At 26.3% G+C, this 26,795-nt stretch overlaps 1 protein-coding gene across 1 annotated transcript; it reads right to left on the minus strand.

The window, feature by feature from the left end:
- On the minus strand, positions 1 to 26,795 carry LOC111634333 (homeobox protein Hox-A5-like). Its single transcript, XM_023379091.1, has 2 exons — positions 25,532 to 26,795; positions 1 to 2,038 (listed from the first exon to the last, which is right to left on the minus strand). The coding sequence occupies exons 1-2, from the start codon at positions 26,133 to 26,135 to the stop codon at positions 1,752 to 1,754; spliced, it is 891 nt and encodes a 296-aa protein (XP_023234859.1). The 5' UTR covers positions 26,136 to 26,795; the 3' UTR covers positions 1 to 1,751.

The raw sequence follows: 26,795 nt of genomic DNA on the forward strand, positions 1-26,795 counted from the left end.
CTTAAATTTCAAAAAACCAGCTTTCAACATTTGATTTAAACATTTAAAATATAGAAAATCTTAAACAAAAACATTAAAAATTTTCAAAGCTATAAAGGTAAATAGAAAGATCTCTAGAAAGGAACTTTTTGTTTCTTTAATAAAAATGCCTTACACCGAAGCGAAACAAGATTTGAAAGTACTGTATAACCTTTCTATTTCTTTTTCCTTTTTCTTTAACTGGACAATTTAAACTACAGCCTAGAAAGTCAAGAAAAAAATTGAATTGAAGAGCCCTCCGGCGACCCCGAAAGCTTAGCAAGATTACCAATTGAACCGCTGAACTGAGTTCCTAACGCTCTCTTCAGCTATAGCCATGAAAGGATTGAAGTAACCAAAATGAGAAACGACAAATGGGTTCTACATTCCTGCAGCTTTTTTATTCCCTCATTCTTTTGTTCTAGGGGACTTCCCTTCTCCCGTTTCTGCTCCGCTCGTGTGTTTAACCTCCACCAAGCAAGCCTTCTCGTATCGGAAATCAATCTGGGTAGAGAGACAGGAAGCTTTAAAGTAGGACTTTCTCGATGTTCTCTAGAGTGTTAGAAGTAAGAAAATAACGAAAATCTGAAACTCTTTTAAACAGAATTGTGGTGATGACTTTGTGAAAAAGAATCTTTAAAAAGAGCATTTGACAAAAGAAGATGTATCCCTGTATGCAAATAATAGTCTTACTTAGATTGAAAACTTGATCTTGCAGATAATATTATTGAACATTATACCTAAGTTATGCAACAAATCTCATTCGAACAAAGAATTCTAACACTAAAACAATTTTCCCCTCTTTACACTTGATACTTTCTATAAATCTTGTAGGATTCTCTTCGTAATGGAATTTCTTGGATATTTGGCAACCTAAATTCACTATACGATAGATTTATTACGTATTTTTTTTTTCTCAATAAATATCACTATTCTATCACGTTGTCATCTATGCGACGTAACTTAATCGTAGCCTATATTTTCGTACGTATTTGAAAACCTAAATAATCTATGCCAACTACAATGTAGCTCTATAGATTAAACTGAAGAAAATTTAGACTATGAATAGATGTTATCAAATATAGACTACATTAAGCTTCATTCTCGTATAGGCCTACATCTCGACTTTTCTTATTTTTTTTGAAAATTGTACAAATTTAATTATGTGCGAGCATAAAAGTGTCTTTTAATACTGTCGAAGGATTAGATTCTTCGTCTTGTTTTGTAATAACATTCTATATGGATACCACCAGACAGGTTACCGTTCGATTTTGATCTTTTTCTGATCAATATATTGCACTTAATATTTAAATCGAAATTTAATTATAGATAAACTTAAGATAGATATGTGAGCTTCTCTTTTGATTAGGTGAAAAGTATTGCCCCAACCCTTTTCAATAGTTCGTTTCGGCAAAGAATCCGTCTTAAATTCACATCATTTTTGAAGACAGATAAACATCACGGCAATCATTTCCAGATAAAAGAAGAGAAGTAAATATAGTAATTTGTTAATGCAATCTATATGGCCTTCAATTCTTTCACGAGAACGTGAAAATAACTTACACCTCCTCTCTGTATCAATCTTCGTGGTTTTCGAAAAACCGAAGACTATTGACAAAAATGATGAACAGTTTGAATGTATATATTTTTTTCCGTATACTTGTTGTAACGTATATTATATAATATTTTTTTTTTATATATTGTGCACGTAAACACCGTGTCCATATCTAAATTTAAGCTTTGGTTTCATTGTGAAGATGGTGATGATGATCTGGCATCATCTGAGGTATCTGTGGTGGCACAGCGTTGGCCATCTTATGCTCTTTCTTCCATTTCATCCGTCGATTCTGAAACCATATCTTGATCTGTCGTTCAGATAGACATAGAGCGTGAGCTATTTCTATCCTTCTTCTCCGCGTCAGATAACGGTTGAAATGAAACTCTTTCTCCAATTCTAAAGTCTGGTAGCGTGTGTAGGATGTTCGCTGCCTCTTGGTCTCACCCATGGCGTTGACACCGTCTGAAAACACAAAGAGAAGACTAAACGTCAGCACATACGACGTAGACAAATTCCAACAACGCCCTCGGTCATTTTTCATTCTGCCTCAGACCGCATGGTTTTCATTCGCGTCTTACAGACAATTAAACCTATGGAAAGAAAAACGCAGCATTTCTTTAATAGGTTAAATGTCTCTTGGTTGTTTATGTAATTTTGAGGATCTCAGAGGTGGTCTTCGTTTGTGAAGAATCGTTTCTAAGATAAAAATAAATTAACCGTTCTGAGATGGTCTGAGCAGAAATATTTCGCGCTTATATTTTTTATAGTCGCATCATTAATAACTAGAATTATTTTACATTGAAAGATAATGATAAGATATTTCAATATAAAAAAGCATCATTAAACCAAATTTTCTTTAAATAATTCCACGAAAAGATTTTTATTTGTAATTAAAGTAAACATAATTAAAAAATATATATACAATTTGAAATAATTATTGAAATTTTTTATGTAGAAACAATTTAAAATAATGTTTGAAAGTCTTAATTAAAATATAGTTTTAATTTTCAATAAAAATAAATTTTAAAGATTAAATATAATATTCTAAAATTAATTAAGTTTATCGATATTATAAGTGTTAAATACGAAGATATAAAACATTAAAACTTAAATTTAAGCAAATTTAAAAGTATATATTTTTCTTATACGAAATTACAAAATAGAATACAACTATTTATATTTTAGAAACCGTTTAAGTTCTGCACCTGTTACAAAGTGGCATACAAAAATAAATTCCTTTGTTTTTAACGTTTTTACTTTTGCAAGAATAAAATTAAATAATAAATCAGAATTTTCATAATTTAGTCCTTATTATTTCAACATTAATTGGCCTAAATTTCCAATTAATAATCTGTTCATAATTACAATTAATTAGTATTTAAGAACAAATAATAAAAAAATCAGATACCGATCATTACGTATGTAATTTATATATTTATTAAGTATAAAAAGGTTTTAAAAAACGCATTTTCAATCTCATTAAAATTATACAATAATAATTTCATATATCGAGATATAAACGTGCTTATTTTTTCTAATAATTCCTCTAATCTTGTCATCAATATGTCATATTATAGAAGGAAACTAGATTTTTTTTAAATATATATAACTACACGAAATTTGACATTTTTTTCCTGGAAGAACAGGTAAAATTGCGAAAACTCATCACGCGATAGATGCGAAAAGATTAAGACAGGATGGGTCACGATGCTTGTAAATTACGTACTGGATGCAAATCTAAGAAATCATTCACAAACTAGACTTATTTTACATCATAACATAATCTGTTTCTTCTTATAACAAATTGCAGCATATTGTTTTCTTTGGTTTCCATAAGAGATTGTAGAAAGATATCTCAGAAAATTTTCTTGTGATTAAGTCCAGACCCACTTTTCGTTTACTCAAAAATTCTCAATGCTTTTAAGAGACTCGAGATGAGTGATGCAGTAATAAAATTACAATTTAATCAATCTTCTTTCTGTAAATTTTGTAAATTGTTTTATTCAATGTTCTCTAATGAATCTAATAATTAAATTTTAAATAAATTACTTTAACGCATTAATATACAACTCGCATACAAGATAATTGTGTTAATAGTTAATAAGTATTCATATCTTAAATTAATTTTAAAAGATATAATCTCAAGATACTACAGATATCATTCGGAAGGAATAGAATAATGTAAAGTTTAGAATTATTTTTCCGGAAACTTTTTTTAAATTTAACTAGACGAATTAATTAAAGAATTTTGAATGAAGAAAATCAGAAATTTAATTTATCATACAATAAAATTACAGCTTTATATCTATATAAACTATCCTTATATATGTTTTCTATATAAACCTATGCATTTAGCCTATATGTCTGAATTTCTCAGTAAAAATTCTCTCTACAGTAAAATAAAGCTTAAAATATACTTTAAAAGCTATATTATCTAGTAGAAATTACTTTAAAGCAATATTATCTGTATTATATGTAATAACTATATCATTAGCTCATACCAGAACACTTCGTCTCTCACTGTGATTTGTTTAAGTAATGAAAAATAAGCGAGTTATAAAGGAAAGAAATCAGTTCAACTAGAACTTGAATAACATAAATTAATAAAAAACAAATCAATATTCATCTAACATACAAATTAGATTTCAGATATCATTACATTAACTATAAGATGTCATGTTTTGTAAAGATTTAGGTCAGATACAACATGTTTACATCAGTTATCGTTTATCCAAATTAAAAATACATCTGATTGAGTTTAAATTATTTAATAATATTATTAATATTAACTAACAACAATGTATTATAATTAAGAAATTAAAACGAAATTTAATTTTCTAAACATTTAATTAATGCTTAACTAAAGTTCATATTGCTTTTTAATTTAAACGTAATAAAAAATTTTTTTTTATTTTAATATTTCCTTAAAAAATTAAACATATTTATAATGCTACTAATTAAATATTTTATATCTTAAAATTCGTTTTAATAATAAATAGAAATTCTTCAAGTTAAAACATTTTTAATTATGTTTAATTAAATGATTAAAATAATCAAGAGGAAAAAAATTATATAAAAATAATTAACTTTTATTCTGGATTTTTGAAATGTCAGCCTGTTAAAACCTTTAATATAAATTGAAAAATTGCTACAGAATTTAAATAACAATCTTTCGAAAACTAGAGAATCCCTTATTTTATGAAAAATGAGGATTAAATAAATATAGCCATTGTCTTTCCATACTCGAGATTAAAAAAATAAAATTCTTTAAAATTATAGGAGATTAGCATCACTCTTAGAAAAAAATTTTTTCATGACTCGAAACAAAACCGAACAATTTGGACCAAAATGCCTGAGGATAAAAATGATAAAAAGTCTGATAATAAAGATCCTGAATATATTCCGGTTGTGCTTGGCTAAGAACGTGGAATTACCTTTTTCCAAGGTTATCCTATAACCCTTTCTTGGTTCAATTCTCTCTATTCTCCAGAATGTACCGATGATTATTAACATTTAAAAAAATATTTAGGAGCTATATTTTAATTTCATACAATTTTCTTCATTTATTTTCACGTTTACTTCAATCTAACAAGCAAAATAATTAAAGTTCTAGTTATAAATAAGTTATTTTCTATATATTAATTGAAAAACTATTTTAAGATTTTGTATTTTTTTTAAAGTTTAAAAAATGCCTTAAATACATTAAATTAGAATGTTTAGAAAAGTTTTTAAAGTTTTACATTAGAAAAATATAGTTTTTCCTTTCTAAAAAGGATTTAGTAAATTATTTAAATAACTTAACATTGTAACATTCAATTTATTTCAATAAATAATATGTATTTAAATATCGATTTTAATGTAGATTTATTAACATCTAAATGATATTTTAAAGAAAATTTTTAACAATTAATTCCTTTTTTTTAATAATTAAAAATTACACTATTTAAATTATTTTTACAATAATATTAACGTGTTTAAATCTATTAAATATTAAATAAAAATAACACTTGTTTCCTGGCTACAATTATTTTAATGATGCGCATCTATTGTAATAAATCATTAATTCAAGTAAAAGCGTATCAAAATGTCTATCTTTTCGCTTACTATCATATTCATTCATTCGATATAATTGTCAATATAATAATTTTCCGTTTATTTCTTTTTTTTTTTATAATAAAAATTTAATTAATTGATTCTTGCAATAAATAAACTTAATATAATAATCTACACTAGACTATTTAAGATATTTTTATAATTAATTCGTTAAAAGTTAAAATTTTATTCACAGAATTTTATTTTATCGTTAATAATAACAGTAAATAAAGAGATTTTTAATGAAAATTTAATTTGTTTATGAATCATTCACCAGAAAATTAATTTGGTTATTTTTAGAGACAGACAAATTACTATACTTGATTCTTAAATCTTAATTTTCTTAATCTCTCAATCTCGTTATTTATATAGCAAGCTTCTTAAAAATATTTTTTTCTTTCTCCACGATTTTAATTAATTTATAATCAGAAATTAAATAATTATTTTTAAAATTTAGTACGATAAAAGAGAGCATTAGTGTTATGAAAATTTCTTTGCCATAGTTTCAATAAAAATGATTGATGTTTGTTATTCCTTTATGGCACATGAAAAATTTTGAGTAAATAAAATATTTTTGGAAAGTATTCTATGCCTCGGATCATTGTAAAAGAGTACAAGAAGAGAGCAGTCTGATCGTAAAAGAAACCATGCATCAATTCGAATATAATATTGATTTTTCATCATCCACAACTTTTCTATACTTTAGAAAATGACATTAATCAAATGTTCACGTACAAATCCTGTAAAATTTTAATCTATAGATTGCAAGTAGAATGATGAGAGGTATTCAGTAAGGTATTTTCTACGTCAATGTACTGTACAGTATTCAGTTCGATATTACTAGAATTAAGCCACTTTTTATTGATTAAAAACTTCTTAATCTCATCTCATTAAAGCTTGAATATATAAAATTTATTCAAATTTATAGCGCAAATACACAAAAAGAACTGTACTCTACACTGTATAGGATCATTCTTTAAATATTTAAAAGTCAATAAAAATACTATTTTGTATATAATTATTTAAAGTTTATAATAAAATGTAGACTAACTACATTATTAAATTTTATAAAGTAGTTTCGAATGTATTTTTATGTATGCAATAAATTTAATTTTATTTGTAGAACGTGAGAATTTTTCTACCTGCATAACAATTTATTAGTTCTAATTTCTCTTTCTAAACTAGTTTGTTTATTGTAAATGTTAATAATAATTGATTTTTAATGTTCCTTTTTAATATTAATGCCGTATTGAGGTGAACTACCAGAATTTTAATTACATTCACATTTGGTATATTTCTAATATTTATTACGTTTAACTCCCGCATTTTATCTCAATTTTAACATTTTTATCTCTATTTTAATTTAGTTTATTCGCTAGAATATTATCAAGTCATAATTAAATAATAATGAGGAACAAGATGTGCTTGGCTAGACACTTGTCATATCCGTATGCTACACATTCAATCCAGGATGAGCTCGGTTCCTCTTCCTATCAGATATCAAATAGAATTGCAGGAAACCTATCTTATCCTATTTATTCTTTTATAGCCTATATCTTTTAATGATTTATATATATATAAGTAAATAAATATTACGCATTGTAAAGGTTTTATTTGACTTCAAGGAAATCCCGAAATGACGTTATTACATCATACGTGTAATATTTGAAATGATATAAACGTGATATCATTTCTCCACGTATCAGTTTAAATAAAAATGACACTCTCCAATAATAAAAGCAGGGAAAGGAATATTTCTTATTGTTCGTATTGATAAAAATTCGAAAAATTTGAATGCATTTAAATAAATTTTTGATTGGACACATGTTATGAGTCACAATAACAAAAACTCTTACATTTTTCAATAATAAAATAATAAAACACATACTAAAAAAGTTATGTATAAAATTCAAGATATTGTTTTATATAATGTACAATTCTGTACATTATATAACACCTTACATCGTATATTTATTAAATTTTATAAAGTAGTTTCGAATGTATTTTTATGTATGCAATAAATTTAATTTTATTTGTAGAACGTGAGAATTTTTCTACCTGCATAACAATTTATTAGTTCTAATTTCTCTTTCTAAACTAGTTTGTTTATTGTAAATGTTAATAATAATTGATTTTTAATGTTCCTTTTTAATATTAATGCCGTATTGAGGTGAACTACCAGAATTTTAATTACATTCACATTTGGTATATTTCTAATATTTATTACGTTTAACTCCCGCATTTTATCTCAATTTTAACATTTTTATCTCTATTTTAATTTAGTTTATTCGCTAGAATATTATCAAGTCATAATTAAATAATAATGAGGAACAAGATGTGCTTGGCTAGACACTTGTCATATCCGTATGCTACACATTCAATCCAGGATGAGCTCGATTCCTCTTCCTATCAGATATCAAATAGAATTGCAGGAAACCTATCTTATCCTATTTATTCTTTTATAGCCTATATCTTTTAATGATTTATATATATATATATATACATATGTAAATAAGGTAAATTTTCATTTCGTATGTTAAACTAGAACGAACTGTTAACTGATATTTATAGGGCCTATATAAACAATTTCGAAAAATATTGTTACATTTATTCTTACAACGTTAAATATTACAGATAAAATAAGAAACATCTTTTATTTCTTACTTTAAATTGAACCGAATTAATTATAAATTGTCATTTTTATAGAAAACTGTAAAAAAATATTGTTCGGATTCTTATAAATTGATATAAATTACCCAAAAATGTTTCAAGGTGATTGAACAATTTAACGATATCGAGAGTTTCTCGTAATGCGATAATGGTTTTATCTAATTTAGTTTGTGACTAACCAAAACAAAGAAAACCAATGATAAGATTGATTACTTTTAAATGCTGATCGCTACTATTTCAGTGACTTGAATGAAACAGCAACTAAAATATCCATTACGAAACTTTAAAAATATGTTAAAATATTAATTTAAAAATATTTGATTAATGAAAGAATAAAACAAATTATATAAATTTCAATCTAAAGTATATTTTATAATCAAATGTACGTAAATAATTAGATTATTATAATTTAATAATTATACAAATTTGGAGAAAGTTGTAGTTGATATTAGTTATGTAAGCTTATATTAAACGGCTGTTTCAAGGTCAATAATAAGCTTTCTAATCACTAAAATATTATAAAATCAAATTTCTATTCAAAGTTCAAAACTATTATAATAGAGTGTCCAAATGGTTTGCTTAATGGTGGACTAAATGACATTACTATCGTGTATACTAAGTTCATTTAAGTCAACCATTTAGCTAATTAATATTTGAGTTTAATTTAATATTGTTTAATTTATAAATTGAAATTAGCTGGAAATTAATGATTATTAATAATATATTAACATTTTATCTTAAATTACTTTAATAATACATCGATAATATTATTAAATAATCGAATTATAAAGCTTGCAATATACTTCTTTAAGTAAGACTTCCCGCTATGATATAATGCTTTTATATCTTAATTATCTTACGTATGTTAATGCTATTTAAGATAACTACGTTATATTATTATTATAAGTATGTAATTATCAATATTTTAACGTTGATAGGCAAATATAGCATTTGATTCTTGGCCACTTGTTTAGGGAAATATTTCCTTCCATTAAGATTCCAGTAGAGATTATTATTGGAGAAAGACGAGGAGATATGAACATTAGGATTCCACTGGACATACCAGTAAGGCAAGGACAATTAATTGTCGACAGGTGAATAGATAGCCATCCAGTTTGCAAAGAGATGCCGACAGAGAGGTCCTAAGTTGGCGCGTCCACAACTTGAACACTCAAGAAGGAATATGAAATAAAAGCAGAGAGCAGACATGATCGATTAATTTCGACTAGAATCCACTAATTTCTGTCAATAAAAATGACAATGAGAAATTTCACGGAGTTTTCTAATCTTTTACCAGAAAGGTTAAGTTTGTTCGTGTTATATAGACGTAAAGATGATAATCAGCAAGGAAAATATAAGCAACCAGCATTCACTTTCTCTTTAATTTCCTTTTAAAGTTTCAAATATTAATTTATCAACAAGAGAAATATCTACGGAAATAAATTTCTAGACTAATAAATTTTATCTTAATTTAAATATTGTCTTTACTTTCCACAAAGGAGTCATTATTTATCTAAATTAAATATAATGTTTAACGACGAATTACAATTAAAATTCATAAAGAATTGACTTAAGTTTTACGTTTAATCATATAATTTAAATTTTAGGAAGAACTATTATTAATAATATTTATAATCATATATGAAATACTCTATTTTACATAATAAAATTAACTTTATATTTGATGCTTATATAATAAAATAAAGTTACTTAAAATGAATTTCTTGTGAAAAAATCCATTTTTAAAACATAAATTACAAACTTTATAAATAAATATTGGATGAAAGTTGATTGTTTCATTGAAAATAATTGTTTTGGAATGCAATAATAACCATGAAAGTATTTTTTTTATATGAAAATCTCAGATTTTTAACCTTTGACAGTCTAAAACAAAAAAAAATTAATGAAGTTATCAAAGATTAAATAGCGTCAAGGATAATATGTTTTATTGAATTAAAAAAAATGAATCAAGGTTGATAAGTTCTGTAAGGATAGGAAGAAAAACAACGATACACAATGTTATAATTTATTCTGTGACTTCAGAAAATGAATTAACCTTCTTTTATGGGCAGGAACAATGATATTTATCAGCAAGGAAAAATTAATAAATAATTAAAGTTAACAAATTGTAGGAGAAGCTTGGTTATTCACTCTAATTATGAATGATTGAATGATCGTATTATATCTCATTTTTTTATTTTCGATGAATAATTATAAAATAATCAATTTTTAAATTAAGATTTAAAATGTTAATGGTTTCGGCCGTATAATTCAGCAATTACTTTTTTTTAATGTTTATTATATTATATAACAAAATTGGAGTGAATGAATTTATTTTCAATTAGTTTGTATCAATTTAGGTCATGTTAATGTGTTTTTGATCATCAGCATTATTATTATAAAAGTTTTAAAATATATTTATGTAGAATTTTTTTGCAATGTCAGCATATATAATGTTACTATAATAATTAACAATGTTATAGGAGAAAAGATATTTTGTTATAAAATAACGAATATTTAATTTAAATAAATTCAATAATTTAGCTAGAAACGACCTTAATTAATTGCAAGAGAAACACTTTAAAAATATGATATTAATTAATATAAATCTATACATTAAAAAAACAAATATAGAAACCTTAAAAAATAAATTAAAATTTTATCAGATTGATTTATATTCATTTATTTAAGAATCATGTTCTACAAACTTTTATCTATTAAACATTTGAGTGTATCAATTAATCTTTTACTATGCATTATGTAAATAACACCATTTGATTAGTTTACTTGTAATCAAGTTATGTACTGCACAGGCCTTCTGTTAAGTCAACTGAAAAATAAATCAAATTATTTGTACAGTTTTAAAATAATCTTAACCTATATATATTGTTATGCCTATTAATATAAAATAAATGTTTATTCTTAACTTTCATTCACTACTAATGTTTAAAAAAAAATTATAATTTTGCTTATTAAAAAGTATTTAATCACTAACAGATAATTATTTAATATTAGTGTAAAGTAATTATTTTAATTTTATTATTGCCAAAGACTACGAAAGTACGACATTTCTGCTTATCTTATGTCTGATATAATGAATAAACTTGGATTCACAGAAAGAAAAACAATCAAACTGATTCTGTTATTACTCTATTTTACATAATAAAATTAACTTTATATTTGATGCTTATATAATAAAATAAAGTTACTTAAAATGAATTTCTTGTGAAAAAATCCATTTTTAAAACATAAATTACAAACTTTATAAATAAATATTGGATGAAAGTTGATTGTTTCATTGAAAATAATTGTTTTGGAATGCAATAATAACCATGAAAGTATTTTTTTTATATGAAAATCTCAGATTTTTAACCTTTGACAGTCTAAAACAAAAAAAAATTAATGAAGTTATCAAAGATTAAATAGCGTCAAGGATAATATGTTTTATTGAATTAAAAAAAATGAATCAAGGTTGATAAGTTCTGTAAGGATAGGAAGAAAAACAACGATACACAATGTTATAATTTATTCTGTGACTTCAGAAAATGAATTAACCTTCTTTTATGGGCAGGAACAATGATATTTATCAGCAAGGAAAAATTAATAAATAATTAAAGTTAACAAATTGTAGGAGAAGCTTGGTTATTCACTCTAATTATGAATGATTGAATGATCGTATTATATCTCATTTTTTTATTTTCGATGAATAATTATAAAATAATCAATTTTTAAATTAAGATTTAAAATGTTAATGGTTTCGGCNAAAGTTGTAGTTGATATTAGTTATGTAAGCTTATATTAAACGGCTGTTTCAAGGTCAATAATAAGCTTTCTAATCACTAAAATATTATAAAATCAAATTTCTATTCAAAGTTCAAAACTATTATAATAGAGTGTCCAAATGGTTTGCTTAATGGTGGACTAAATGACATTACTATCGTGTATACTAAGTTCATTTAAGTCAACCATTTAGCTAATTAATATTTGAGTTTAATTTAATATTGTTTAATTTATAAATTGAAATTAGCTGGAAATTAATGATTATTAATAATATATTAACATTTTATCTTAAATTACTTTAATAATACATCGATAATATTATTAAATAATCGAATTATAAAGCTTGCAATATACTTCTTTAAGTAAGACTTCCCGCTATGATATAATGCTTTTATATCTTAATTATCTTACGTATGTTAATGCTATTTAAGATAACTACGTTATATTATTATTATAAGTATGTAATTATCAATATTTTAACGTTGATAGGCAAATATAGCATTTGATTCTTGGCCACTTGTTTAGGGAAATATTTCCTTCCATTAAGATTCCAGTAGAGATTATTATTGGAGAAAGACGAGGAGATATGAACATTAGGATTCCACTGGACATACCAGTAAGGCAAGGACAATTAATTGTCGACAGGTGAATAGATAGCCATCCAGTTTGCAAAGAGATGCCGACAGAGAGGTCCTAAGTTGGCGCGTCCACAACTTGAACACTCAAGAAGGAATATGAAATAAAAGCAGAGAGCAGACATGATCGATTAATTTCGACTAGAATCCACTAATTTCTGTCAATAAAAATGACAATGAGAAATTTCACGGAGTTTTCTAATCTTTTACCAGAAAGGTTAAGTTTGTTCGTGTTATATAGACGTAAAGATGATAATCAGCAAGGAAAATATAAGCAACCAGCATTCACTTTCTCTTTAATTTCCTTTTAAAGTTTCAAATATTAATTTATCAACAAGAGAAATATCTACGGAAATAAATTTCTAGACTAATAAATTTTATCTTAATTTAAATATTGTCTTTACTTTCCACAAAGGAGTCATTATTTATCTAAATTAAATATAATGTTTAACGACGAATTACAATTAAAATTCATAAAGAATTGACTTAAGTTTTACGTTTAATCATATAATTTAAATTTTAGGAAGAACTATTATTAATAATATTTATAATCATATATGAAATACTCTATTTTACATAATAAAATTAACTTTATATTTGATGCTTATATAATAAAATAAAGTTACTTAAAATGAATTTCTTGTGAAAAAATCCATTTTTAAAACATAAATTACAAACTTTATAAATAAATATTGGATGAAAGTTGATTGTTTCATTGAAAATAATTGTTTTGGAATGCAATAATAACCATGAAAGTATTTTTTTTATATGAAAATCTCAGATTTTTAACCTTTGACAGTCTAAAACAAAAAAAAATTAATGAAGTTATCAAAGATTAAATAGCGTCAAGGATAATATGTTTTATTGAATTAAAAAAAATGAATCAAGGTTGATAAGTTCTGTAAGGATAGGAAGAAAAACAACGATACACAATGTTATAATTTATTCTGTGACTTCAGAAAATGAATTAACCTTCTTTTATGGGCAGGAACAATGATATTTATCAGCAAGGAAAAATTAATAAATAATTAAAGTTAACAAATTGTAGGAGAAGCTTGGTTATTCACTCTAATTATGAATGATTGAATGATCGTATTATATCTCATTTTTTTATTTTCGATGAATAATTATAAAATAATCAATTTTTAAATTAAGATTTAAAATGTTAATGGTTTCGGCCGTATAATTCAGCAATTACTTTTTTTTAATGTTTATTATATTATATAACAAAATTGGAGTGAATGAATTTATTTTCAATTAGTTTGTATCAATTTAGGTCATGTTAATGTGTTTTTGATCATCAGCATTATTATTATAAAAGTTTTAAAATATATTTATGTAGAATTTTTTTGCAATGTCAGCATATATAATGTTACTATAATAATTAACAATGTTATAGGAGAAAAGATATTTTGTTATAAAATAACGAATATTTAATTTAAATAAATTCAATAATTTAGCTAGAAACGACCTTAATTAATTGCAAGAGAAACACTTTAAAAATATGATATTAATTAATATAAATCTATACATTAAAAAAACAAATATAGAAACCTTAAAAAATAAATTAAAATTTTATCAGATTGATTTATATTCATTTATTTAAGAATCATGTTCTACAAACTTTTATCTATTAAACATTTGAGTGTATCAATTAATCTTTTACTATGCATTATGTAAATAACACCATTTGATTAGTTTACTTGTAATCAAGTTATGTACTGCACAGGCCTTCTGTTAAGTCAATTGAAAAATAAATCAAATTATTTGTACAGTTTTAAAATAATCTTAACCTATATATATTGTTATGCCTATTAATATAAAATAAATGTTTATTCTTAACTTTCATTCACTACTAATGTTTAAAAAAAAATTATAATTTTGCTTATTAAAAAGTATTTAATCACTAACAGATAATTATTTAATATTAGTGTAAAGTAATTATTTTAATTTTATTATTGCCAAAGACTACGAAAGTACGACATTTCTGCTTATCTTATGTCTGATATAATGAATAAACTTGGATTCACAGAAAGAAAAACAATCAAACTGATTCTGTTATTAAAATATAAAAATCTATACATATTCTTTATTATTTTATAATATATGTTATAAAATTTTAATTAAATGTATTAATTAAAACAGTACGTAACTAGCAACGATTCTATATAATTTTTGGAAAGACAGACTTCTTTACCCTAGAGGATTATAAACATCAGAATACACTTAAAGGTTCTAATTTATACAATATTTATTTAAAATACACTATAATATTAAAGAATTTTATTACTTTTTTAAATATAAAATCAAGAAAATAAGATTTTTATACAATTAAAATATCCGAAATCATTAATTTTTAATGAATTTAAGTTCGAAGATTCAGAAGTAGATGAAGCGTTATCAAGAACCAAATTAAAAGGTCAATAAAATAGCCTATCTCTATTTTAAATCTCGTTTTCTAAGAGAACGCATTTAAGATTTTATGATTACAGGAATAGGCAGCGGTGCAGCATATTTCCGATTATCTTGATAATACTGCGGTTGAATGTAAACAAATGAACAATTTATTATTCAATCCAACAAGATAATAGATTTTTCAATTTGGTTCAATGAATTTAGGTTAGCGCATCATTCGACCGTATTTTTTAATACTTTTTACTTTCATACTACAGTGGTACGTATCTTAATTTTTCTACAGGTATGTAATCTACTACAGCTTTCCAAAGAAAGAAAAAAATTCGCTATATATTCTTATAGAAAGATACGATTCGTAAATGACAATGCACCTGTTCATTTTGCTTGACCGATGCAGAATAAGTTATTTCAAGAGTGCGATATGGTAACTGATGATAAATGATAAAGAGTCAACGATGACCTTTCACAATCAGTCAAGTATCTATCTATCAATCAGGTTCTAAATCTTCGCGTATTCACATTTAATATCCAATACATTATGTAACTTATTAATACATTTTTATACTCGCTATCTCTCGACGAATACATGTAAAATTTAAAAAAAAAAAAACTTTTTTAAATTATCTCTGAAAGATCATTTGGAAAATTATAAATTTCAATGAGGTCGTCGCAAGTAAGCATGATAATATCAAACTGAAGTATGCTTAAGAATAAGAATAATTGTTTTCTAACTATTCTACGAAATGAAATGCGTGATTCTGATAGTAGTAAGATATCTTAACAGACATATTTGTTAATTATGAGAGCCGCTATACACGAGATACAACGATCAAAAATCAATTCTGCAGTTTCCTGTTAAGAAACAGCTTATACTTTCTTCTATATCTTCAATCAAAACGTAATAATAAATTAATTTGTTTTATTTTTTATTATTATTTTAGTAATATTGAATATATTCCAGTAACAATATATTATAAAATACTTAGAAACATTGATTCTGCACTGCAATCTTTCATGTTTCAAAATATGACATGAAAACACTAAACAGATTTTTCTTGAAAATGATCCAAAAATCAGAACTTTTTTTAGAAATTTTTCATTTATTTCCTTAAAGAATTTTTTAAATTTTATTTTGAATATTAAGAGTGATAAGTTTCTGATCACTTTACACATTAATCATTCATTAAAATTAGTGAATTTACATTATCGAGTCGACTTAAATAGAATCGGTAGACTAATTAGCAAATTTTTAAAATAAAAACTTACAGATTAAAATCATTATACATTTAATAACGTTAAATCAATTACAGACTTACGTCATTTCATTAATTATTTTTTAAAATCGAGAAGATTAAAAGAAAAAAAAATGTTCGGAAATTTAATAGAAAAATTTAGAATAAATGTAACTTATATAAAAAATGATAAATTAATGGGCATTGCATCAATTGAAATTTTTAGTAATTTCAAAATTATTTAGATTAATTCATTAAAAATGATCTAAAAACGAAGTAATGTAATTTTTTTTCTAATATTTTATACTAAATTAAATGCAATCTACTGGAATATTTAACCAAGCCCAGAAATGATTAATATATTTGATGTCAACAATTTAAGTAAAAAAAATCTGTACTTTTAATAATATAATACTTGAATAAAGTGAAAGACAGGAAGAAGCATCGAAGTGTGCTCATCGTCCCATGGTTGATAGAACCTCGTACAAAATATTATTGTTGAAATCTAGTTAGCCATCTGGAAGACCAGAAAGGAAAATTATAGTAAAATCTTTTATCATGTTTATAAGTTACTTTAATAAGGTTTTAAATATGATTTGGTTCACTTAAACTCTGTTCTTCTAATGTTCATTGTATGCTAAGTTTATAGCTTATGAAAAGTATTATCATTTTGATCTTCTTACATTTCCTTAAAGAAACAAATCAACTGTTACTTATACTTTAATTTATGTACTGTACTGTACATACAGTGCATAAAAAAAATTATAGATTTAATCGCTGTAAAGGAAAACATGTATTTTATGATTCACATTATATAATTCTTTAACAAGACAAGACAACAAGTCATCCATAAATACTCATAAACAAACATATTTAGCTCATTTGTTTTGAAAATAAATATTTAAAAATATTATTTAAAATTTTTTTTTCTTTGCTTATATTTGTAATTATGGAAATTTTCTTAATTATCTGAAGCTCTAGTTGACTTCACTTTTTAATGATAAAGAATAAAAAAAAAAAAGACAATTTTAAAATAAATTGACTGTGCAAATTTGAAGTTACTTTTTGTGTAAGCTGTCAAAATTGTATACTCATAATTGTATATAATTTCGATAATTGATACGAAAAACTAGGATATAAGTCTTTAAAATATTTGCTTTAAAGTAGAATTTTACAGAAAATTATATAGAATAAATGAAAGAAATTATAGGAAATTATGCATGATAAATAAAATAAAACTTCCTCACAATAAATATAAAGGAAAATAAAAAGAAATTGTTTTACTTTTCCTTAAATTTTGTTTTATAAATTTTAAATATAGGCTATCTATTTCTATAATATTAGAAAAAATAAAATAAAAGATAAATTATTGTAAAGGCCTACTTATCGAAATCCTATATCGTGAAGGATTTACGATACATTTTTTTAGACTAAATCTCATTGAATATCTGATAATTAAAACTATTGAAAATACTGAAACCATGGTTTAATATCAATTAATTCCTTTTCAAATGTATCTAAAGTAGATTTATAAAACTAATATATCTTGTAAAATGACTTAGATAAACGATTTTCTGACGAAAGCGGGCCAATTAAGTAATCTTGAAAAATCTAGGAGGAAAAAAATCTCTGTAGTAAATTAGGATTAATCTACTAAAAAGATTATAAAAAAACACTCTTTGCAGACGTCACGAGACAAAAACAGCTTCTTCCTCCCGTATCGACAAGGTTAATCTACTACAGTCAAACCACTTGAGTATAAAATGCCGCTTGAGTATTGGAGTCAAATCACTGACTGAACAAGTGAATGAATGCTTTTCCAAATGGTAAAAATAGAAGTCTAGTTATATATTGCAAACATATATACATATATATATTTAACAGAATTACATATAGAAGTATAATAGACTATCCGCTTACGAAGACACATGTTTTTATATGTTTATTATTATTGATGATTAAAATGATTGAATATGTTTTGAAAACTTGGGAAAAATTTGCAATTATTCATTTTAAAAAAATCAATGATGGCGTACACGATACACCTATCAGAGTTGGTCAAGGTCAAAAAGGTAGGAGTGTTCTTGTGTTAATCATTCCTAACCATGAAAATATCGTGATGCCTAATTTGACACAAAAACTTTTATTGGCACTAAATCAATAATAACACCAGTTAACGTGTCTATTTAGGAACGAATTAACAATAGATTTATATAACGGAATAAGGAATAGTGAAAAACAAGGAACCAAGGAACAAAAAAACACAGGAAAACTGTGAGCATTAAAAAGCTCACAGATTTTCCTGTGATTATTTTAATTATAGAGTATTTTTTTTGTAAAATTTATTATTTAGCAAACAAAAAATTAAATATTATCTTTACATGAGATTTAAATTGATTTAATTATTATACAAGATTTGAAAAACTATTTAAAATGTAATTATTTTTAAGGAGAATATATAAGAGTAATATGATACTTTATGTGTCATTTTAATAAATTATTGAAAAAAAATTTTAGATTTATAATATAAAATAATATTATAGCTTTCATCAGCGTATTACAGAGAATAATATAAATTTTAAATACGTCTAATTATATTTCTTTATGAATAAAACATATGTAGACCTGTATGTAAGCTTATATTTTCTTAATTATATAACTATTAAAACTAGAATTAAAGTATATTTTATTATTTAAAAACTTATATATAAATGTATTATATTAAACGTTAGCGTACTTATAATCATTATTCTTTAGAATGACATAAACAGTACTGATAAATCGATTTATATTATATTTCTTTTTAAAAAATTAAAATCTATAAAGAAAATACAATAAAAACTGTCACATAATTAANTGTAACTTATATAAAAAATGATAAATTAATGGGCATTGCATCAATTGAAATTTTTAGTAATTTCAAAATTATTTAGATTAATTCATTAAAAATGATCTAAAAACGAAGTAATGTAATTTTTTTTCTAATATTTTATACTAAATTAAATGCAATCTACTGGAATATTTAACCAAGCCCAGAAATGATTAATATATTTGATGTCAACAATTTAAGTAAAAAAAATCTGTACTTTTAATAATATAATACTTGAATAAAGTGAAAGACAGGAAGAAGCATCGAAGTGTGCTCATCGTCCCATGGTTGATAGAACCTCGTACAAAATATTATTGTTGAAATCTAGTTAGCCATCTGGAAGACCAGAAAGGAAAATTATAGTAAAATCTTTTATCATGTTTATAAGTTACTTTAATAAGGTTTTAAATGTGATTTGGTTCACTTAAACTCTGTTCTTCTAATGTTCATTGTATGCTAAGTTTATAGCTTATGAAAAGTATTATCATTTTGATCTTCTTACATTTCCTTAAAGAAACAAATCAACTGTTACTTATACTTTAATTTATGTACTGTACTGTACATACAGTGCATAAAAAAAATTATAGATTTAATCGCTGTAAAGGAAAACATGTATTTTATGATTCACATTATATAATTCTTTAACAAGACAAGACAACAAGTCATCCATAAATACTCATAAACAAACATATTTAGCTCATTTGTTTTGAAAATAAATATTTAAAAATATTATTTAAAATTTTTTTTTCTTTGCTTATATTTGTAATTATGGAAATTTTCTTAATTATCTGAAGCTCTAGTTGACTTCACTTTTTAATGATAAAGAATAAAAAAAAAAAGACAATTTTAAAATAAATTGACTGTGCAAATTTGAAGTTACTTTTTGTGTAAGCTGTCAAAATTGTATACTCATAATTGTATATAATTTCGATAATTGATACGAAAAACTAGGATATAAGTCTTTAAAATATTTGCTTTAAAGTAGAATTTTACAGAAAATTATATAGAATAAATGAAAGAAATTATAGGAAATTATGCATGATAAATAAAATAAAACTTCCTCACAATAAATATAAAGGAAAATAAAAAGAAATTGTTTTACTTTTCCTTAAATTTTGTTTTATAAATTTTAAATATAGGCTATCTATTTCTATAATATTAGAAAAAATAAAATAAAAGATAAATTATTGTAAAGGCCTACTTATCGAAATCCTATATCGTGAAGGATTTACGATACATTTTTTTAGACTAAATCTCATTGAATATCTGATAATTAAAACTATTGAAAATACTGAAACCATGGTTTAATATCAATTAATTCCTTTTCAAATGTATCTAAAGTAGATTTATAAAACTAATATATCTTGTAAAATGACTTAGATAAACGATTTTCTGACGAAAGCGGGCCAATTAAGTAATCTTGAAAAATCTAGGAGGAAAAAAATCTCTGTAGTAAATTAGGATTAATCTACTAAAAAGATTATAAAAAAACACTCTTTGCAGACGTCACGAGACAAAAACAGCTTCTTCCTCCCGTATCGACAAGGTTAATCTACTACAGTCAAACCACTTGAGTATAAAATGCCGCTTGAGTATTGGAGTCAAATCACTGACTGAACAAGTGAATGAATGCTTTTCCAAATGGTAAAAATAGAAGTCTAGTTATATATTGCAAACATATATACATATATATATTTAACAGAATTACATATAGAAGTATAGTACAGTAACTTATATAGAAGTATGGGACAATATATAAGCTACAATTACACACATATTAATAAATTGATATTTATGTATATTTAATTTTAACAAAATAATTTTCTTCTAATTAAAAATATAATTTATATATTTTTCTCGCTGTAAACATGTTATTAATTATTGCTAAACTTGTCTTGAAAATACACTACTAAATAAGTTTAGCTGTGAAGATTTCCTTTGTTTACTAACTTACTTTAAATTAGGCTTATATCTAGCTTAAATTCTTTAAAAGTAAAATCTAAATCAAGCGTAGATTCAATTTTAAGTGTCTTGAATATCATAACTGCTATTAAATTAAATAAACTGGGTAAATGAAATCTAATTAAATATAAAATTGACTTATAATATATGCAAAGGAAATGAAAACTTCTGAGATTATATCTTTTAAAAATTAAAGTTAATAGGCATAATTCTCTGGGGTAAATAGTCTAATAAAGTAAATTTGAATTTAATATAAAAGGAAAATTAATTTTGGTGAGTTTATTTATAAAAGTTCTTTAGTTAAGCATTTATGAAACAAAGTGCTTTTGTGTAAAGGCAGCATCACGACAGATGCTTCTTAATTAACACGCAACGTTACGTACTGAAATATTTAAAATTAGAAAAGCTTTAAAGACAAAATTTATTGAAATAATACGGACATTAAATTAAAAATATAAACATAAACCTTTGAAAAAATAAGATTCATGCAAATTTTAAATTTTCGAAACAGCATCACTTCTTATCCATTACAATGGACTCTAATCAAGTAACTTATCGAAAACTCCGTTATCACTAATTAATTTCAGAATTATATAAAATTATTACCAAGTTTTTTTTTTGGTTAATAATCTGATAGTTTAGGATTAAACAATTTAAATTAATTAAATTTTCAAATATAACATAATTTCCATTCTTACGAAAAAAATGATAATAATTGAAAATAAAAATATTTTTCCTATAAAATAAATTCTTATAAATCTGTTTTATTAATCGAATTAATCTAAAAATATTCTAACTTAAAAGTTTATGAAAAAGTCTATAGCCTAATAATTTAAAACTGTTTGTTAGATTTATACATTAATTTAAATTTTTATATTAATATAGCATTAAAAAGTTAAATGAACAGTTTATGTCTTATAATATGAGTCTTAATAAATTAAAATATAAAAGTTTCTTCTTTTGGTTTAAAATTTTTCCGTTTTTATGAGCGTAAATATATATAAGGATGCCTTAAATTCGTATTTAAGTAAATTACAGCAATAATAATATTATTTAAAAAATTCTCGAAGGCCTAAATTTTTTTTTAAGAAAGAAAAAAAAAGAAATAGTTTTGATAAATCTGCATAGTTCTATAACCATTTAAAAATGATTTTGCAAAGAATTTATATTGAAGCTATTGAAGCTTATGAACAAAAATGTTTCTGTATAATGTACACAAAGAAAAATTTAGTCAGTTTTTAACTCATTTTTCTCAAAATTGAAATTCACAAATTGCCTAAAAACTATTTTGACTTACACAATTCCTCTATAAGAGGAATGAATTTATCTTCTCGGACTCTTTGTTTAATGTACCAAGTCCACATACAAAACATCATAAAAGCAACAAGAGAGAGTGCCAACAACATCAAAACGCCGTCATTTATATTCAACATAGAACGGAGAAAATAATTTGTGGCAAGTTCATGTGCCGCCCACGACTCGATATGTACAACAGATTTAACAATCGACAACCAAATTAATATTCTACTCTTTCCTAATGCAAGGGAAGTATATTAAGTGTTATAAAATTGTAGTTTCTATTACGATGGGGTGGAGATAAGCCTTTGAGTACATCGATATCTTTCGAATTAAGAAGCAACTGATACCTCTTTATAAAACGTTTTCTTTATATTTTATTGTCATTATCAAATATATGTCTAATTTGTTTCACTAAAAATTAAACTCGCTTTTATAAAGATGTATTCGTTTCTACGATTTCGTTTAAACTAAAACTAGGAGCGTATTTATTCAATTTTTCTTGTAAAAATTTTATCTTGTGAGTTAAAAATTCATATGAAATATTGTAAATATATATTAATTTTTAAAAATATATTAACTTTCTAAATTATATACCATTTCCGTTTTGTAGAACATTGTAACATGCTCATCATTTACTCGTTGTTTAAAAATCGAAATTTAAATTTATTTCCTCATACAGAAGTTTAACTGTGGCTTGAATTATTTTGAATACGAATGGCTATTAAATTCATTTTAAACTATAAAGAAATCATCGAGGTTAGTGCAGTTTATTTTCATTAACTGCCCACTGCTGCTTATAGCGTATAGTATTTTGGAGCTGGTGTATTCCGTCCCGCCCTCCTGCCAGCAGGGAGGATGGACACTTCCCCTCGCAGATTGGACTAGACTCGGGCGACAAATTGCAAACAGAAGGAGGTCATTACCGCAGTCCCGACTCCATTGCGTGAGTAGCCTTGGGGACGGAGCATTATTTTCGCCGAGCAGAAACCTGTCAGCAGTACCCCTCTCCCTATTGGTCTGTGTCTGTGTCAGATCTGAGAATATGTTATGAATAGCTCATCCGTAGAGAATTGCAGACTGTTTAGTACTGTTCACCTTCAGAAAATTTAACTTCTGTTTGATGCTGTATAACATATATCACAGAATGAATCTTGATTTAAATTCTAACGGCCCTATTTTTTGCACTCTGACTACGAGTGAGTAAAATGTAGCTTACTTTACTTCATTAAACAACAAAGAATCGTCCCTATTGATTTTAAAGAATCAATAAATGTTCCCATCCTTATAACTTCAACTGACAACGGATCTACAGACTTAAAAATAGTATAGATTTTAAGTAGGCCTTAATTCTGTTCTAAGCGATTTGTAAAAATTGAATTTTGAATATTTACAAAACCAAAACAAGAAAGAAACTTTAATAAGAAAACGAATTTTTAGGTTAATTTTTAATTTCTTTTAGTATTTCGAATTTGGTTATGAAAAATATCTTAATACACACATATTGCTGTATTAAAGAATTTAGCTTAAATCTTTATGATCCTTCGATTATAGAGCATTATCAAACGAAAGTAATAAATAATATTACGTGAATTTGCATTTACCTAGCATAACTGATGTGTCATCATCCCATTGTGAAATACTTACTTGTTAATAACATAATGAAAAAGATTGGATATATTATCCGGAATCTACCGTCGTTTTTAATGCTTCCAATTTATAGATGTTGAGATTTAAATTAAAATTACTCGTGTATGAAATATTATTATGTTAAATAGAAATAAGAAAAGTATTGTTGAATTTAATTAATGCCTTTACACAAAAGTAGTCAATATTACTCATTTACATGAAAATAATTTTGACCTAAATATGAAAATTTTATTTATAAATCTCAGTTATTTCCAACGTTCTATTGCTCCTTTGCATTTTTTCGAAACGTTATTGCTAGTTTCATCTAAAGAGAAAGTGCTCGAAAAATATCGATTTTTTATAAGTGAGATTCAGAATTTCGCTTAAAACAGCCAAACAGAATAAACAAAGACGTAGACAGTTTAAAGTATACAGTGCCTACATATCTATTCAAAAGTGAAAGTTTTACTACAACATTTAAAATTTGATAAGCGTAAAATTTTTAAAACGTTTATATTAAATCAGATTTCGATAGGCCTACAAATCTAAAAGATTTTATTCACGTTAAATTTACTATAAAAAACGTTAAAACGAATTTTTGTAGTGAATTCCAACTTTAAAAAATATATACGCGGAATGTTTATATTCAGACGAAAACTTGCAAAATAATTCATTAAGATTCTGACGGCGCGCATTTTATTCCATATTATTATCAATTTTTTTTTTTTTTAGTTTATTTTAATGAAAACGTGTTTATCCGTAAATATTAATACGATCATATAATTACATTACAGGCTGCAAATAGCGTATAACGTAGGGAGCATGTGGATACTCGATCCGTTATGACGCATTTGAGTCATAAAAATAATTTAAAAGCCGATTCGGTTGGTATTCCCGCCTCGTACATAAACAGAATGGTTGAAAGAATGAGAAGACAAGCTCTTTGGCGACAAACAAGAGCTTGTCTCCCTTACAGCTCGTGGTCTGGTTAGGACATTCCCCCTCTTACTTTATAGCGGTCATAAAACTGCCGAACGAAGAATTCCAATTGGGTCGGTGCCTCTTAAACGGCCGGTCTCTCGCACTTTTATGGCACCGCTAGTGAGCTAGTGAGCGAGTCTTCTAGTAAAATTATGGCTCTGAGGAAAGGTTTATAGTCCTACTGCTAGCCCGGTTTATGGGCGAAGGGAGGAGAGTACGTCCCTGACAGGAGAACCGTTGAGAGAATATTTACTGCGTTCTGGACCGTTGAAAACGGCGAGCGACCCAGTACGCCGCTGTCTATCGCACCTAGCTCGGCTAGGAGAAGGACCGAACCATTGCTCGAGACTTAACTGCTACATCGGAACGTAGAAGCCAAGAAATTTGGACTTACTTTGACCGACGTGGACTTTTCTCATCCATGGATAAATCTGTGGTGTTGTGTAGTTCTGTTTCTGCGACGCCGACTGTCCTCCCGGTGACTGCGGTTGAGGTGTCGGCGATGTCTGTTGATGGGGTTGCTGTGGTGGTTGCGGAGAAGGCTGCTGAGCCGACTGTTGCTGTTGTTGGTGGGATTTTTGTTGGACACCGACGGGACGTGGTGTGGGAGGCGAAGACTGGGGATCGGGACTCGAAGGTTGGTGCTGCTGATGTGGTCCTGTTGTCGTGAGGTCTTGCGGCGATCCACCCGTCGAGGCCTCGGCATACTTGCAACTCGGCACTGGTGTAGCCGACGGTGTAGGAGTTCTCGGACTTTGGGTTTGACTCGGATGATTCAAACGCTGAGCGCAACTACTGTAAGGATGATGGTCGCCGTTCTGAAGGTGGGGTACATTTGGTGCGCTATATGGCGGACCGTATTGTTGGACAGGTGACGAGGGTCCGCTATAACAGTTCCCGTAAGCTTGTTGTACTTGTGGCGTATAATAGTCAGCGGAATCCTGACTGCCACGACCGTAACACGACGTAAGTGTATTGACGAATTGGTAGGAACTCATCTGTTCCGTTTGATTTGTGGCACAGCAATAATGGTGCCAATATCCTTTGCAATTTTGATGAATTATGGCCACACTGCACTCCGGGAAACCTCTGGCACACTTTTAATAGCGCATTATTCCATATATGGCACAGCCCATGCAACCACGTGACGAACGGCGACCAATCATGTCCCACCATAAGTTTCAGTACATAATCACGGTGTATAGTTTACCACAGAGCTACGAGGCGTCGTAGGGACGGCGGATTTGCTAATCGTCGACGACAATCCCCGACTGTTATGTCGCCCCGAGCTCCTCGACCGAAAGATACAATCTCCTATCTCGCACCGTATAGCTGCTCGGCTTTCGGCAGACAAACAATTCTAAGTACTTGCTTGCTTGGAACGAAATACTATCTGGCCTCTTGCAATAAAAGTCAAGTTAATTTAAGCTTCTGCTAACTCTACCGGGATTGGATGCCTACCGTTGGAAACTCTTTGAAGTGTTATCGTCAACGAGAGTCAGCGGTGGCGACAGCTCCCGCGTGCAGTTCCGTCTGCCTCTCAGGCCGCGTGGTGGAACACTGATAACGTCTGCCTCAAGTTTCCAAACCCCGGGTTCGATATAGACGGAGAATAAGTGAGAGAGGTCGGACGCTAGGGAGGGCAGAAACAGGGACAG

Source organism: Centruroides sculpturatus, unplaced genomic scaffold (assembly GCF_000671375.1).
Source record: "Centruroides sculpturatus isolate CEXI.00-Female unplaced genomic scaffold, Cexi_2.0 scaffold210, whole genome shotgun sequence".
In the NCBI taxonomy this organism is placed as follows: domain Eukaryota; kingdom Metazoa; phylum Arthropoda; class Arachnida; order Scorpiones; family Buthidae; genus Centruroides; species Centruroides sculpturatus.

Excerpts from the sequence above, each read along its gene's own strand:
- LOC111634333 (XM_023379091.1), bottom strand. The coding sequence starts at position 26,135 with ATGAGTTCCTACCAATTCGTCAATACACTTACGTCGTGTTACGGTCGT. Across the intron at positions 2,039-25,531 it reads AAAAGTCCACGTCGGTCAAA|ACGGTGTCAACGCCATGGGT; the intron begins GTAAGTCCAAAT and ends TTGTGTTTTCAG.